The following is a 16,705-nucleotide window of genomic DNA, read 5'->3' on the forward strand; positions in this document are numbered from 1 at the left end:
TCGACGGCGCAAATCTGCCTGGCTAAAGTGCGGCATACTAAAAATAGAATAAAGCGTACTGCCTCGCAGGAGTGTTTCCGGATGGCATGTAAGGGCACTACGCGGGTAGCACAGCGTAGTGGCCCCCCACGGGGATAACTTCCAACGGAGAGTAATCACATCTATACATCTCTACTGCTCAACTGCCTTCGTTTTGCTCGAAAAAGCGGTCGCGCCGACTTGGTACACTGCTCTGGAGGCAGGGGCCCCTAAGGGGGGATTACACATCTCACAAATGAGCAGCACATCCAATTTTGGGGAAACGCCAAATTTGTAGCCCCCTTTTCAGTTAGAGTAAAAATGTATTTTCTTGTCAAAGGATCCCAAGATAAGCAACGATTTTTTATTTTCCTCAATGTTATTCGAATTGGTTTCACTGGAAAATGGGCAAATGTAACTTTTTAACAATTGAAAGCATCTGATTTTATAGCTATTATTTATAACGTCTATAATGTTGCCGCTTTTTATGTCAAAAATTAAAATGTGGGTACCATTCGCTTTATCGTCCGACGTGATGTAAATGTTATTTCCGTTTATGTCAACCTCGATTGTTGGAAAAGAGAGGGAATTTAAAACGCATCCGTAAATTTTTCTGATAATCGATTTGCTAACAAAGGAGTACACAAAAATGATGGACGTATCTGTGCATATCACCAAGATGTTTTTATTTTTATTATATTCTAAATTGAGAATATTATATTTATCTGCTTCATCAAATAGGTAAATTTTCCCATCTACATTGTACGTTTTGCTGTTTATACAAAGGACATGATTGCTGCTTAGCATGCTGGTGATTATCATTTCTTTGTTATGATTTTCCTTGACCCATAAAACGCTCGTTGGTATTTCAGGCAATCCTATGACTTTTTTTTTTTCATAAATTACGGACATTTCATTTTCACTTGTAATTTTTTCGTAAATAATTAAATTCTTATCATTTGCTATGGAACAAAAAAGGGAGTAATCTTCATTAAATACACACTTGATGGAGTACTTATTATGATATGTTAAATTTCTTATAATGCTAATATACCTTTCTTCCGTTTTTACCTGATTTTTTATATCATCCATGGACTGATTTAATTCCACATTTTCCGTTAAAATGGAGAGATGGTTGATATTTATTTTGCATATATATATATCTCCATTCATTGTGGACACGATAAATATATTGTCCTTGTAGTTAATGTCGATGAACATTATGGGTGAGCTTAAAGATAGATGGTCCAACTCTTTGCATATGTGAATGCATTCCTCCGCGTTATGTTCATTGTCGCTTTTCTCGTACAGTATTAAAAAAAGCTTCACATTTCCATCTGCGTACCCTACCAGCAGCAGGATTGGGAAAAAATTTTTGAAAAAAATGATATTCTCGAATCTCATATTTTGGCACGTGTCCAAGTTGTAAATGTCGACATATTTTACAACTAAAATGTTGGACGCCGATGCGATGTAGTTGTCATCCCCGTTGTTGCTTTCGCTTTTGCCTTTTTCGGCGCCGCCGTATTTTACTTTTAGCTCTCTGCAGATTTCCCGTTCGTAGGTGAAGTAGCTGTCCCAGTTGTGCACATCCCTTGCGTCCAGGCTGGCCGTTCCCGCGCGGTTACTTATAGCGTTGTTAGTTGCAGCGTTGTTAGTTGCCGCTTTCCCAGTTGCCGCCTTCCCCGTTGCCGCTTTGCTGCTTTCCCCGTTGAGACTCTTGCTCTTTTTGCCACTCAAGTAGCAACCCTTCCCCTTCTCGCTGGGCCAATGTGCACCCTCCACGCTTTCAAAGTTGTACGGGAAATTGTCAATGCTCCTTTTTTCCTGGCCCAACTTCGCCTCATTTTTGGGCGCATTTTCATCCACTTCAACGCTCGGTTTTCCATTAAGGGTTAGGTCAAGTTTGCTGCCTACCCCCGCTGGTAACTTTCCATTCACTGATAGGGGAAACTTCAAATGGTTTTTTGCTACCGAAGATATGTCCTTCACATTTTCGGCCACCTTTTTTAGTATGCATGCATCTTTAGCTTTGCTGCTATCGTTGTCCACGTCTCTTTTGGACTCGTCTTCTCTTTTGTCAGAAATGCCAACACGTTCACCCCGATTTGTACCGTCATTTTGCACGCTATCCTGGCTACATGCGTTATGCTCTTTTTTCATCCCTACGCGGTTATCACCTGCAGGTGCTGTGAAGCTTTTTTTATAGTCGGGAAAGGTATCCCTGTTTTGGAAGCCGTTTCCCTTTTCCGCACTGTCCGTTTTTTTTTTCTCCTTTTCTCTGCCATTCTTACCACTGCTGATGCTACTTCTTAATGCGCTTTCGAAGCTGTCTATGGCTTTACACAGAACTGTGTTCTTCATTTTTTCAATCGTGTGGATGAAAAAGGCGCGGTCGATTTCTAAGTCGTCGCTCAAATTGTCGCTCAAACTGTCACTGAGGTTGTCACTGAGGTTGCCACTCAGGTTGTCATGGAGGTTTCCACTTCGGTTTCCACTTGGGATGTTGCTTAAATTGTCCGCTCCCTCCTCATCCAGCGTGCTCACGTCCTCGTCCGCGTCCTGGTTGCTGCCTTCCTCCAAAAAATACTTATCATACTCCTTTACGTAATTTATTTTGCTTTCGTTCTTCAACGCCTCCACACTATTTTTCATTCCAATCTTATCCAAAAAATCGTAAATAAATTGCAAGTTCCGGAAGTACTTCTCATTGTATTCCTTAAACTCCTTTTTCATTTTTGTATCTTTTTAGTCCTTATGGGGGTAGCGACAGTAAGTTTTCTGTTCCTCTTCGCTTACTTCGTTCCGCTATCAACCGGTTTGTCCTCTTTTATTTTTGCCTTCTTCCCTTTCGTGCGGTTTCAGTGTCCCACGGAAAGCAATCACTTTAGCGGCATATAAAAAGTGCCTATCTGCTACCGCAACTTCTTCTATCTTATTACACGTGTTTTGCAAAATTATCCGCTTTTTCTTTTTATGCCGTAAATTCAAAAGTAAGCTAGTGAGGGTGGCACCACAGTAGCTTTATTTTTGCGCCAACTGTTCGAATACGTGGAGGAAAAGAAGCAGAGAGTCAAATTTCGGACCAGCCGCAGCCACATCGCACACGGTCTGCACCTACCTCCGCACTTCTATAGGGGCCTACTTTCAGTCGCTTCGGCACGTTTTAGTACCTTTGATTTGGAGCCCCCTCCCCTGATCGCCTTACTATATGTGGTGCTTCCCCCCTCGCCAAATGGCCTTCGCTACAAATGGGGGAAGCGAACTCTATTTCCGTTTGGTGGTAATGCTCAATGATATTTTTATTGCATTCGTTACGTTGGTGCTTCTCCTGTTCACGCCTTTGCTTTGTCAAATTGCAGCTACAGGGCACATACTAACAAAGCTTAGTGGCAGCAGAAAGGAGAAAAGGTTATTTAAAAGCATTTCTGGGCATCCCAAATGGGGTAAAAAAATATTTATCAAAAATTAGAAAGAGTTATTATTTTGCTCTGTCATATGCAATGAGATACTTCTCGTACCCCATGAAAGATGGTTTTATTTTTTTTCTAGAAAATTAACATAACATATTCGGCGCGGTTTTCGTTTTTTATCGATTCGTTTGAGGCCCTATTTTTTAAATTTATGACGCAGGACGGATTGGCACAAATGTTTGCAAGCGAATCGGGGGCGCCACTTGCATTTGCGCTAACATTGTATACATATAAATTATACATATGTATATGTTTTTTTTTTTTTTTTCTCCCGTGCGAGGAGAGGCTGCCTCGAATACATGGTTTTTCTCCAAATCGTTATGATGCATATAAGAGATGTGACGCTATCGTATATGGGGAACGCTCCAAAGGAGTTATAAAAACGCCCCAAAAGAGGGTGATAAAAACTATGCAAAAAAGTTCCCCCAGCGCGGACAAAAATGGGGAGACCTTTTTGTAATACTTACAAACAGAGCAAGGACGTGTGATAATGCACATATGATAATATTCGTAAAAGAGAACCAACCCGATTGATGCCATTCGGGGCTGTTCCCACTCTCTTACTCGGAACTGCTTTCCTAAAATGGCTTTAAATGCGAAGGGGTAACCAAAAAGTGTCATTAAAAAAAGCGCTCTGTGCATTTGTGAGCACTCTTAAGCGTCCACTACTTACGCGAGAAGAGTAGCTTACGTACGAATTGCATTCAAATAACAGCGGGGGGAGGGGGCCTTTCAGCAAAAGAGTTTAAATAGTTTATCAGTTTTTATAAACACATTTAAGGTCTACTTCTGGGATGGGGGGTGGCCTCTTTTCCATTTTTTATGTTCCATTGAGCCATTTCGACCTCTTTGGAACATTTCATTTTTTTGAAGTGCTTGGAAACAGAGTTAACTCTTTTAAAAGGTAATATTTTATATGTTGATAAGAGAAAAAGCAAAATTGGCAAAAGATAAGTAAAATTTTTGCACGTAAAAGTTTCCACAGCTTAAAGAGCCTGCACAGTTGTGCCTTTTTCTCCCTTTAATTAATACTAGCAACATGGGAATGGGTTTTTTTTCCTTTCCCCTTTGTAGGGGGATAAAGAAGACAAGTGAAAAGGTGAGCACTTTTCGTATTCACCTAAGCATACATAGAAAAAAAAGTGATGCAAACAGTTTGTTGTTATGTGGGCAATCCCTTATACGAACAACATCCTTTTGCACGCCGCTCGACAGATAATATTAGAAATAAAAGGGGGCCACAAAACCTCTTACAGGTGTAACAACGGAGTGTGGTGTACGGGAAGTTTTTTTTTTTCCCCTTTTGCATTTTACAAATTAAAAACAAATAAATTATTCTCCTCTCCCCCGCACACCCTTCATGCGATTTGCATCGCTAAGCACGTTTTGCTTCGTATTGAGGATGTGAAGTGGGATAGCGGAACTTCTCACCACTGCCAACATTGCATTGGTGTGCAATTTTATTCGTTAAAAGGTATAAAATGAAAAAAGTAAATCACACGAAATGAGCGGGAGCAGCAAATGAAGTAACAATTTTTTTGCTAACGTTCAACGCGCGAAATTGCAATCAGTTTGCATAATTACGCACATTTATTTCTGGCCAAATTTATATTTCTCTGTGAGAATAAAAAAAAAAAAAAAAAATGGACAGGCCAAACCAGGACTGGTGACAAAGAGGACGTAAAATTTTACTTCACTTTGGCTTATACATATTTATGAGTGATAATTCCTTTTTTTTTTTTTTTTTGTAAATACCGCACGTAATGCCTTTTTATGGATGGGTATATATATGTATATATATATATACATACGCATTTACGTGTAAAAGGAAAAACATAATTTTTTTTACACTGTTTCTCAGTTTGGCTGGTGTCATGCCGCTTTAAATATTGGCGGGCTTGGTAGCATTAATTTTTGCGATGTTTTATAACATTTCGCGTACGAAAAAAAAAAAAAAAAAACTGCAAAATGGTCAACTTTCTGTGACTTAAATTCTACTTCACATTTTGCTTCTCTTCCTTTCGTTTGTTTTTATTTATTTTTTTTCGTTTATGCCAGTTTTTGCATCCTCAGAACTTTTTTGGGAACATATTTAAAGGATGCCCGAAATGGGGGGGGGAGAAATAAGCGTACATGGCCCTCCTTTGCGTCCGTCTTTTTCCCACCTCATTTGTTTAAAAAATAAAAATAAAATAAATACGTGAGAACGCAAAAGTGTTACATGTTTATGGCATTGAGTGTGTCCCTTTTAGCCACTCGGAAGAGATACTCACCATGTGGAAGTTAACTCAAAATTGCAAGTAGCCTCGACATGGCACACAATTTGTATGTATAAATATGCACAATTACATACACACATACGTAGCCATATCTACATGCTTTCACACTTGTGCTCATCGTCATTTACCGCTGCCTTCGTACTTGACAACTTTGTAAAATTTCTGTTACCAAATGTACCCAAGGTTTCCATTTTTTTTTTTTTTTTTTCTGTTCAGGGGCATTTTGGCAGGACCACAATGTTCACAATTTGTTCGTTTTGTTTGCGCATCTGTTTGTTTATGCAGTTTTAATCTGTTTAATCTGTTTTAGTCTGTTTAACCTGTTTAATCTGTTTAACCTGATTAACCTGATTAACCTGTTTGTTTGTTGGCTAGCTTCCTCCTTTGTGGCGTAGGGAATGCCGCTTCATTTTTTTTCCAGTGGGCGGGAAACCTGCTGCAACTCCGTCGCAGTTTTCTTCTCACAAATGAGCTTCACAATTTTTTGCATTTGTTCCCCTACATTATTTTTGCCACATGCGATTTAATTTTTGCCATATGTTACAATTTGTGCGAAAGCAATGGCAAAAATACCTTCACAACAATATTTGCCGTTTTTGTCATTTGCGTTTTAATGCTTCTTATTGAATATTGCGCCTTCGTTATGTGGTCTTTTTTTTTTTTTTTTTTTCCCTATTCATTCGTCCGTTTGGGTAATGCCCTTTCGTGAATATGTGCATATGTCACAGTTTGCTTCGCTACGCTCGGGAGTATTTTCAATTTTGTGTACTACTTCGCTGTATCCTTTATTTTGAACGTTGCCTCTTTTTTTTTTTTTTACTTTTTCTTTTCCTTTCGCTTCGCCATTCGGGCACTCACCAACCAACCGCTCTTCCCAACCTTGAACCACCCCACATGTACATGTCCTAAAGCAAAACCCATTTTATCAAAATTGAAAATAAAAAAACACTTGCCTGAACAGTTACGCGTGTAAACTATTCAAATAAATGGCTAACTTGTTCGGCTAAAAAAAAAACGTTGTTTGTTTTTTCTCCAAAAGAGTATATACATTTATGTATGCATGTGCACAAAGTTACGAATGTATCACCCCCTTCCAGTTGAAAGAAGCAATCCTGCTTTGTCCCTATGTTAAGCGATTTTCCAGCCCAATCGAAGTGGTCACAGGATCATGAATAGTATTTTTTTTTTTTTTTTTTTTCTTCTTTTGCGTTGAAAGTCGTTCAAGTGAAATATTAAAATCGAAATCGATAGGGGCGTAATATCACGGGAGCGATAAGAAGCAACGCTTTACGCTACCCAAAGGTTGCACAAAAAAGGGGGGAACAAAGTGAAAGAAGGGAGGAAATATATACACGAAAAAAAGTGTGCTAAAGGAAGCGCTTGGAAAAAGTGTATGAAAAAATACACCGCAAAGTAGCATTATTTAAAGCCAATAATGCTATAGCGCAAACGAGGGGAGGACGATTGCGCAACCAAGCAGAGTAGCAGCTGCGTAGTGTAACGATCGAGTTGCGGACCACTCAAGAGTCAATGCTTCCAGTAACACCCCTCCGCAAGAGCTCTTATGATGACAATTTTCCATGCCAAAGAAAAAAAAAAAAAAAATCGCATGAAAAATATTTAGCATGAAAAATCACCTCGAAAGTAACGCAAAAGGAACAACAGAAAAGAAAGATCAGAGGCGCAACGCAAATGAAAAAGAGAAGGAGAAGGAGGAAGAAGTGAGGGGGCATGGAATGAACCCAATTTATCACCAACCTGTTGGCGAAATGGAGGCCAGGCGAATCGACTCCTTTAGCAGGAAAAAAAGAGTTGCAAAGGAAACCCTTTGGAGCATTGAGAATATCCAAGAGGACGATGAGAGCGTACTGTGCTTCAAAAACTTCGTCCAGAACGACCTGTCGGATGATAACGTGAAGGAAGGGGGCGACATTGTGTTCGACCATTTTGGGAATGAGAAGAGAAGGGGGGGCAGAGGGGAGAGCAAACGGGAGAGTAAACAGAAGAGCAGAAGTCAGAGCATAAGCCAGAGCAGAAGTCAGAGCAGAAGTCAGAGCAGAAGCCGGAGCAGAAGTCGGAGCAGAAGTCGGAGCAGAAGCCAGAGTGGAAGCGGGAACGGAAGCGAAAATAGAAGCCAAAACAGAAGCCAGTGCAGGCGCGAGTGCCTGCGCGAACACCTGATCCCGCTGAACAACAAAGGCAGGAGCGGCCACCCCGCTCGAGACAGCAAGCACAACCCAGTAATGGGGCTGAATTTAACGAACTACATGCTGGTGCCGGACGAAATCAGGCACAAGTACACAAAAACGTACCTATTCCAAATATCCAAAAGATTGCTAGTCATGAAAAAGCCGTGGAGGTTGCCCAAAAATGTAGAGCTACAAATCAACAATGTGTATCATCTGTCCAATTACATAAAAGTGCTGGAGAGAATTTCAAGTGAATATCTCAACGACCCTCCTATTAATTATTACTACAAAGGGTTAGAGCTGTACAACAAAAATGTTTTTGCAAATATTGACTACTTGTTAAAGAAGGTAGATATAAAAAAGAACCCCAAGAATTTTCAATACAGAAATTTAATTAAGGTAAATGAGTGTTACTACGATTTAAGTACCTTTGGAAAGTCTCCCAGTGCCATGTTTTATCAATCGTATGTCATATGGGATGTCCATGGGAGTAGCTTAACCCTGGAGCAGGAATATGAGAATTTTTTCGACTCACAAATTATGGATTATAGCTTTGGAGAGAAGGAGTACCCAAATTTGAAATACATTTTAAGCATCTGTAGCTCCGTCCTATTTTGGCTCAACTTTAACAAAAAAGACAACTTTGCAATTATTAATTACCATAAAATTAGCTCCTTCATTTTGTTAATTTTTTCTTGCGTCATGCTGGTCATAGATAACACTTTAACTTTTTCCCAAATTCAAGAAATCCTCTACAAGTCGTCCAAAATAAGTAACAGTGATAAGGAGAGTGAAGAGGATAACATCAACACGAATATTTCTTCAAACTATTTTGGAAACAAATATGAGGCTCTTTCTAACGGGGAAAAATCGGACGACATGTGCAGCGTGTTAGGGGGAGCCAAGACACCGAGGAAGGGGCATCCTCCCACCTTACCTCATACCAGAACGGTAAATGTGCAGCGAAGCAAATATGAGAGAAGGGGGCACATACATCATAACGATGACACCGCCCTTCCCAGAAACAGTTATAGGGGTAACTCCCTCGAGAAGGATTCCTACACGAAGAAACGAGAAATCTCGGATTCGGTGCACATCTACAATTTTAGCAACGACAACAGCGAAGACTACCCCACATATGACAACCACTTTAGCGGAGGCGATATGACTTTCGCCACGAACGAATATAAATCGCGTAACCCCATCAGTGAGTTTAACAAAATACAATACCATACATTAAATTTGAGCGGGAAAAGTGTAGAATATGATAATGAGATGGCAAGTGCACAGAACAGGAAGAAGACCAAATTTTCAAACTCCTGGGGATTTGATCTGACCAACAGAGAGAATTACAAAAGTAACAATAAAGTGAAGGACCACCACTTTTGGATTCCTTTTGACTACTGGAAGTCTTCTCACAAAAGATATTTTTTTTACATTTATGAGTTAATGAAAAATAAAAATAAAAAGGTCGAAAATGTGCCCTTTAAGTTGAAGAGCATTATTTTCAGCGACTACGTCATGTGCTCCGTTTCGGTCGAGGTGTATGAGATTATTTACAAGGATAATCAGGATTTTCACCTGGACGTTTTGTCCGATTGTGGCTGCGACTCCGCTGGGGGGGAGGCGTCCACGGGCGAGGGCACCAGTGGGAGCGCCGAGCCAAGTGCTGAGCGAAGCGGCGAACGGAGTGGTAGCGGGAGTGAAAACGAACGTGATGACCAACGGGATGGCCAATCCAACGACTCAAACGAACGCATCGCTGCTGACGAGTCAAATGAGGACTACACGCAGAGTGAAGAACCAAAGGGAGAAGGCCTCCGCGAAGATGAAACCTTTTACAGAGACGCTTCCCTGGAGGGGAAGTTAAAACGAGGAACTCCAAATGAACGCGATTCGAATGGTCCCTTGGAGGGAAGGGGTAGCAGTGATTACTCCAACGAGATGCTCCACCCCCCTGCTATCGTAAAAAAAGGAAATGGCCATATGTGTAGAGTAGCATATAAACATGTAGGGAAAAAATCAAGCACGCATAGCATTCCGTACGGGGAAGGTAGATCCCCTAACAGGTTAAGCGTACCAAAGGGTGACCTCACCGCGGACAGCTTTTTTGTAGATAGGAGCCATGAACCAACTGCGTGCGTGAGCAATAAATTGAGGAGGACCGCTTCTCATTACAGCTTAAGGAACGGCTCAAATGGGTGCAGCGACAGCTGCGAGGGGGCGTCACTTAACACGGAGAATCGGTCAAACGGGTCAAACGGGTTAAACCGCTCAAACGGGTCAAATAGGTCAAACGGGTCAAACCGCTCTAACCGCTCAAACCGCTCCACTTCGCAGAATCGATCGACTCTGTCCAACTCGGCCAATTCGTCCAGTGGGCCAAATTATGAACGAAGTCGGAAGGGCAGAGGAGGGGTAGAACGGATGCCGCTCTCCCCCCGAAGCGGAAATGGCCCCACCACACACAAAATAAGACAGCACGGGGGGAAGTACTATTCCCCCAGGTCACTCAGTTCAGTTTCGCCCAAACCAACATCGGTAGAGCACATGTACAGGTACAAAAATGAGGGCATTCCGCGCAGCGGCAGTATTCAAAGGGGGAGATCCAAAGGGAAGATAACTACCAACGTGGAAGTGAAGGCGAAAAGGAAGGCGAAAATGAAGGCGAAAACGATGACGAAACCTAAATCGTGCTCATTCTTTCCGCAAAAGAAGGTTAAGAACTCGGGCGAATCGAATGAACCGCTCACACCCGTGAAGAAGAAACCCACTTGCGGTGTGCCCAACGTAGTCGAAGCGGAACGTAAGAAAGACGCCAAATGGAAGGAAAAAAAAATTTACGATTTTTTAAGGAAAAACAGAAAAAAAAACCAGAAAAAAGGGGAAGATCGAAATAAAGGAGGATCGTGTGCGAAATCGGGCTATGAGTACTTTTTAAAATGTAACAACCTAAGTTACAACATCGTGTCGTCGTACGAGAAGAACAAAAAAAAATATGTGACAATCGATTTCACACATGACGCTGAAGGGAATACCAAGGAACACATCATATGTGGAGATATTCTCATACTAATTGGACACAAAAATATAGAAAAATTTCATAAGGGATTTTCAAGTTCTTACTCTTTTCATACGGGTTTTTTAAAGAAGGCTTCTTCTGAAGTTCTCCACATAAGGAAAGAAGATATGGACATTAACAGCAACTACGAAAGCTACATTCCGGATGGCATGAAACTGTCTATCATTTTGGACTCCGCTAATAGAAGTGACTGCATAAAAGCGTACAAAAGAAATTTAAAGAGTCATAACAAAGTGGAAGATTTGAAATCGCTGAAAATTTTCGAAAAAAATAAATCCTTCGAGTCGAATGATTCGGAGCGTGCTGCGTACAGTCTGCGAGGGAGCGCAACTGCCATTTCGGTCTCTGATGTGGGGAGCCACAATGGGGGAGAGACAGACGTCAGGGGGAAGGGCAGAAGGAGGGCAAAGGGAGCGCGGGAAGAAGATTCAGATGAAGAAGAGGAGGGAAACGCCAAATGGAGGAAGGGAAGAAGCGGCCACAATGTGGTGAAGTGCAGAAGGGAGGAAATGGGAAAAGTGGACGACGATGAGGAGGAGGAGGAAGAAGAAGAGGACAGCGAAGAGTGCATAGAACAGAGCGGTGAACAGAGCACTAATCGGGAGGGCGAGCCAAACGAACCCCCCCATCACAGGGGAGAAACAAAACGGACACGACAGCCACGTAGAGAACAGATGCGCTACCCACCACCAGAGCAGAGGGAACCGCGGAACAAATCAAACTATAGCAATAGCAAACAGATGGATTTCCATTCGAAGATAAATTATAGTGGTTACTCAATTTTCAGCGAAAAAGAGCCCAAAATAAAATACAACGCTACGAACATAACGCAACTGCTAACATCCCTATTCGGTTTTAAAAATAGAGAAGACAAATATTCTTTAACAAAAAGGCAAAACGTATGTTCTTTGCTATCCTCCAAAAAATCGTTTTCAAATTTAATCTCCCTAAAGGATTATTTACAAAGGCAGTATGAAGTAATTACCAACCCGACGGAGAGCATGTATCATTTTGTGAAGAATCATGTTTTGAAGGTTAACATTCCTCTGGTACATTATTTAAAAAAGATAACTCATCTGTCTAATTTGAAAATTTATTTTTCCCTAAAGTTGTGTAACAATGATTTGAGTAAGTCCCTCAATTTTATTGTCTCCATATGGGGAATTAACATTTTAAAAAAAAAAAGCTCCATTAGATACTCCTCCACTTTGAACGAGCTCCCAGAATTTAGGGAAGAGTTTAAAAAAATTGTCCCCCTTGATGTAGGCATCAAAACACCCACTGACTTAGCAAGGCACGTAAACCATTTAGACAGTACAAGTGTCAGTTGCACACATGTGGACGTGTGCGAAAGGTTGGACGACAGTGCAAATCTGCTTAAGGAGCAGGTAGCGTCCGATGAGGAAGCTGAAGTGGTACCTTCGAGAGAACCGTGTAGGAAGGTCAGCTCGCTCCATCGCTTGGAGGAGACGTTCGAATGGGCGAGGGACCCCGGGAAGGTCGTGCACCTGAAGGAGCTGCATCCCTACAGGGAGAGCGAGGAGGTGAGGTCGAGTGGGGCTAAGAAGGAAGAAAAAAGGGAAAAAACAAGTGATGCGAAAATTGATACAGAACATGAAGCGAAGAGTGGCACACCAAATGAAACCAAAAGTGACGCACATCATGAAGTTACACTAGGTGAACCCCCCGGTAAAGCTAAACCCAAGGAACTCACAACGCACGAGGTGCAAACGGAGGGCCGCTCCGAAGTGGTCACAAACATAGACGGAATAAAAATTGCCAAGGTGGAAATCAACAAGACATACTACCAAATAAGGGAAGAAACAAATTTGGAAAAATCGAAAGAGCTATCATATTTAAGAAAAAACGAAAAGGAAAAGGTCCAGGTATATAAAGAAAAAACGATAGAGGACAATGAAAGCTTTCTGAAAAGCATGGTGGAAAAAGACGAGCCATCAAAGGCGATAGAACAGACGAGCACAAAAAGTGATATATTAAAAAAAATAGGAGAAAGTAATTTTTTTTATGCAAAATTGCCCAGTGGAGAATTGGTAAAATTAAAAGTAAAAGACACAAACGAGTTAGGCACATTAGGCACATACGACAGCATGCCTCTTCTGCTGATTGAGCCTGTGGATGATTCAGGGCATCTTACACGTGCGATGAGTGGCTTAAGTGTGAAGGAGGAATCTCATAAAAATGAAAACGCCACCCTAGATAAGAGCGCTAATAAAGATTGCCTAATCAACGATTTGGAAAAAATGTATGACCACATGATTATGAAAAAGAACAGCGTTGAGTCCACGTTGAGTGTCGAAAGTGACAGGTCCACTGTGTCTAGGTTTTCCACGTCCCTCGTAGTGCCCCCCCTGGTTTCTATCCCGAGGGGGGGGGTGCCCGCGGGGGAGAAAGTGGACCAAAAAATTGATGTCAAAATGGGGGAGAAAATAGAGGCTAAAATTGATGTCAAAATGGACCAAAAAATTGATGCCAAAGTGCAGGTCAAAATGGAGGCTAAAATTGATGCGAAAATGGACCCAGGCGTGGGAGTGAACCCCCCAGAGATAGCAGCCAAGCAATTGGCTAAGCTACCGGTCAAGCTGCCTGCCAAGCCACCCGCCAAGCAACCATCGAGCGAGGGTCAAACGAAGGCAAAGGGCGTGGAGGCGCTCCTCAAGAAAGCGAAGGAAAAAAGACCTCCGCCCCCTCTGCCAGCCGCGCTACAGAAGAGACCCCCTCCGAAGGCGACGGCGGAGGGGAAGGAACCAGGAGGGGACGAAAAAAAAGAAAGTGTCGCGAAGCCAGGGGTGCCCAAAAAAATGGGGAAGAAAATGCCAGGCCCTCCTCCGCCACCCCCATTTCTGTTAAGTAAAGGCAAAATGGGCGAAAAAGGCAAAATGGGAATGAAAAAATGCCCAATGAATTTTGCACCGAAGAAGAGCGTGAAAATCCAAGAAAAAAGGCCCCTAGGAATTAAACTACACTGGCAACTATTACCAACGCATAAGATTGAAGGGACCGTTTTTAATGAAATTAAAAGTCAAGAAGCAAAGTACAATCTGATAGACACAAAAGCTGTTCACAAATTATTCGCTCGAGTAAAAGGAGAAAAAAAAATTGTAAAAAAAATCACAGAAGAGAAGAAAAAAAGCAACGAAGAAAAATTAATAACCGTTTTGGATAGAACAAGAGCTCAGAACATCGGAATTTTGCTACGATTTCCAATGAGTACCCAAGAAATTGTTCAAAAGATAAGCATATTCGACCTCGAAAATATGAATACCGAGTTTCTGCAAAAGGTATTGCACATTTTACCAACGAAGGAAGAAAGTGATAGCATTTTACAAAAACTGGAACATGAAAATGTAAAGGAAGAAAATTTCAGAGACGTTGAAAGGAAGTTAATTCCATTTGTTTATATGGACAAATGTCAATGTAAGATAGAAATTTGTTTATTTTCATTAAAATATGAAAAAATGATGAATGAAATAAGCAAAGATTTGGATACCTATGACAAAGCTGTGAAGGAAGTACGATCGAGTATACGATTGAGGTCTTTACTAAAGGCCGTGCTCAAATGGGGCAATTATGTCAACTATGGTGTTAATGATAATGAAGATTTAGTCGCCCTAGGGTTTACCCTATCATCGGTGTTGAAACTAACCGAATTTAAATCGTCCATAGATAATGCCATCACCTCGTTGCACTATATCACCGTCAGTCTTTGTACTTACTTGCCAAATTTAAATATGAACCTTCTAGAAAATGACCTAAACTCCGTTTTAGTCGCGTCCAAAATGTCCTCCGAAACGGTAGATATTCTGCTAGCTTCACTCGATAAAGAAATAAATTACATCAGAGAGCAGTTGAAGTGTACCTATGAAGATGTCTTTAAAGAAAAAATGAAAAATATTTTACAAGACAGCGAAGCCAAGTATGCCAGTGCGCAACGGCGATACGAAGAAACGAAAAAAGCTGTGCAGCAGCTGGGTACCTACCTGGGGGAAGATATGTCAAAAAGTGCCAACCTGGAAAGCATATTTATTATATTATCTTCCATTGTGGATAATTTTACCAAATGTTACAAAGACATCTTGGCCAATCCCAAAAAGTTTTCCATAATGCTAAATGATGAAAATTTACTAGATGAATATTACACCGTTTTTGGGAAAAAAAAAATAATTCCGCCCAGCGTTAAAAATTCCACCCCCATGAGCAAAGAAGCAGCAACGAAAGAGCAGGGTGTGTCAAAAGAGAGTGAGAAAGAAAATGGGAAGATAAAATTTAACAGACTCAAAAGCTGCATTGGCATAGTCAGGAAAAATGATAACGCCAAGAGCTCCATGTTTCAGCTGAGGACTAAATTAATGCAGGACATTCAGAATAGGGCTTTCATCAAAAGGGGGAACTCGGATGGGGATAAAGTGCAATGTGAATCCATCATCCATTTGTGCAACCAGAAAGATGCGCCTATCCCGAATACGGGAATGGGGGAAAATGACGGGGCGGCAGAGAACGCACAACGTTTAAATGGAATTGGGAATGGCGTCGATGCAAAGGGGGGGAATGTGCCGCTTGGACGCGCCTTGGGGGGGGAGTTAAAAAGGAGGGAACACTCGGCTGGAAGGGTAAGCAGCGAGACGAGGCTAAGAGAGGGACTAAACTGCGATGAAAAGACGAATGGAGATATAGCCGCGGAGGTGAACCAGGCAGGGGGTCCAAAAATTGAGGGAAAACCCAGCGCGAGTACCAAAATTGAGGGCAAACCCAGCGCGAGTACCAAAATGGAGGGCAAACCCAACGCGAGTACCAAAATTGAGGGCAAAGCGAACGATGAGATAGGTGGACTCGTGGGGGAAGACAAACTGGTGGAATAAAAAAAGGGAAGCAATATTGAACAACTAAACGAGGTGCAACAAAACGAGAAGGTGAAACTATTTCGAATATGCTATCGCGCTGTGATTATGAATTTTTTTTTAAAACAAAAGAGTGTAGGACAAGCGGGACGCTGTTTAATTCTCCCCATTTTGCATCTTCACCGGTTTCTCCCTTTTTTTTTAAACTCAATCGAGAAGGCATTCGTAAAGGTTTCAGGTGTACATATGTTAAAATGTTGGCGCACGAGCGCTCAAGGAAGCGGAAGTTTTTTCTGTAGAGTGCAAAAGTTTCCATTTGTTTTTATGGCGGTATATTTGTACAGTGTTGAATGAAGCTACATTTTATGGAGGCATAATTGATGTGTTTCAAAAAATTAGCATCTTACACTGCGCTGGAAATGTTTGTCTGTTTTCCCCTTTTTTTAAAATAATTAAGGGGAGCGTATAAAAAATGGCATACGGTAAATTGCATGTTTGTTTGATTAATTTTTTTTTTTTTTTGGGGGGGGGACTTCTTTTTATTCATAAATTGGCCTGCGGCGTAGAGCTGTATGAAGCTGCATACCGACGCGTACAAGCGCGTTCTGCGGTTCAACCCGGCTGCCTAACTTCATGGCTCCCCATTTGTTTATGTCTTCGTGCATGCGTTCGAATTAAGTGGAGAAGTGGACGCATAATTAAAGCCGTGTGTTTTAAAAGGATTAGGATGCATCGGCAAATTAATTTTTTCATTTTAAAATTAACTCCATTCATCTTTAATTTGTTGCATAAGATGCATTTTTAATAG

The 16,705-nt window shown here is 41.4% G+C and overlaps 2 protein-coding genes across 2 annotated transcripts, besides 10 other annotated features; one reads left to right on the plus strand and one right to left on the minus strand.

Moving 5' to 3' along the window:
• Positions 1-324: 324 nt before the first annotated feature.
• On the minus strand, positions 325-2,754 carry PVX_123610 (hypothetical protein, conserved; the record flags this gene model as incomplete). The annotated part of the gene is made up of 1 exon (XM_001617234.1): positions 325-2,754. The coding sequence occupies one exon, from the start codon at positions 2,752-2,754 to the stop codon at positions 325-327; it is 2,430 nt and encodes an 809-aa protein (XP_001617284.1).
• A 4,225-nt stretch (positions 2,755-6,979) lies between these two features.
• PVX_123615 (formin 2, putative) lies at positions 6,980-15,918 on the plus strand (the record flags this gene model as incomplete). Its single annotated transcript, XM_001617235.1, has 1 exon — positions 6,980-15,918. The coding sequence occupies exon 1, from the start codon at positions 7,396-7,398 to the stop codon at positions 15,916-15,918; it is 8,523 nt and encodes a 2,840-aa protein (XP_001617285.1). The 5' UTR covers positions 6,980-7,395.
• Positions 7,196-7,216: a microsatellite.
• Positions 8,322-8,403: a microsatellite.
• Positions 10,090-10,116: a microsatellite.
• Positions 10,940-11,115: a microsatellite.
• Positions 12,854-12,873: a microsatellite.
• Positions 13,046-13,069: a microsatellite.
• Positions 13,236-13,313: a microsatellite.
• Positions 13,810-13,850: a microsatellite.
• Positions 14,923-14,948: a microsatellite.
• Positions 15,480-15,513: a microsatellite.
• Positions 15,919-16,705: the final 787 nt, after the last annotated feature.

The sequence above is a fragment of the Plasmodium vivax genome, chromosome 14, assembly GCF_000002415.2.
Source record: "Plasmodium vivax chromosome 14, whole genome shotgun sequence".
In the NCBI taxonomy this organism is placed as follows: Eukaryota; Apicomplexa; class Aconoidasida; order Haemosporida; family Plasmodiidae; genus Plasmodium; species Plasmodium vivax.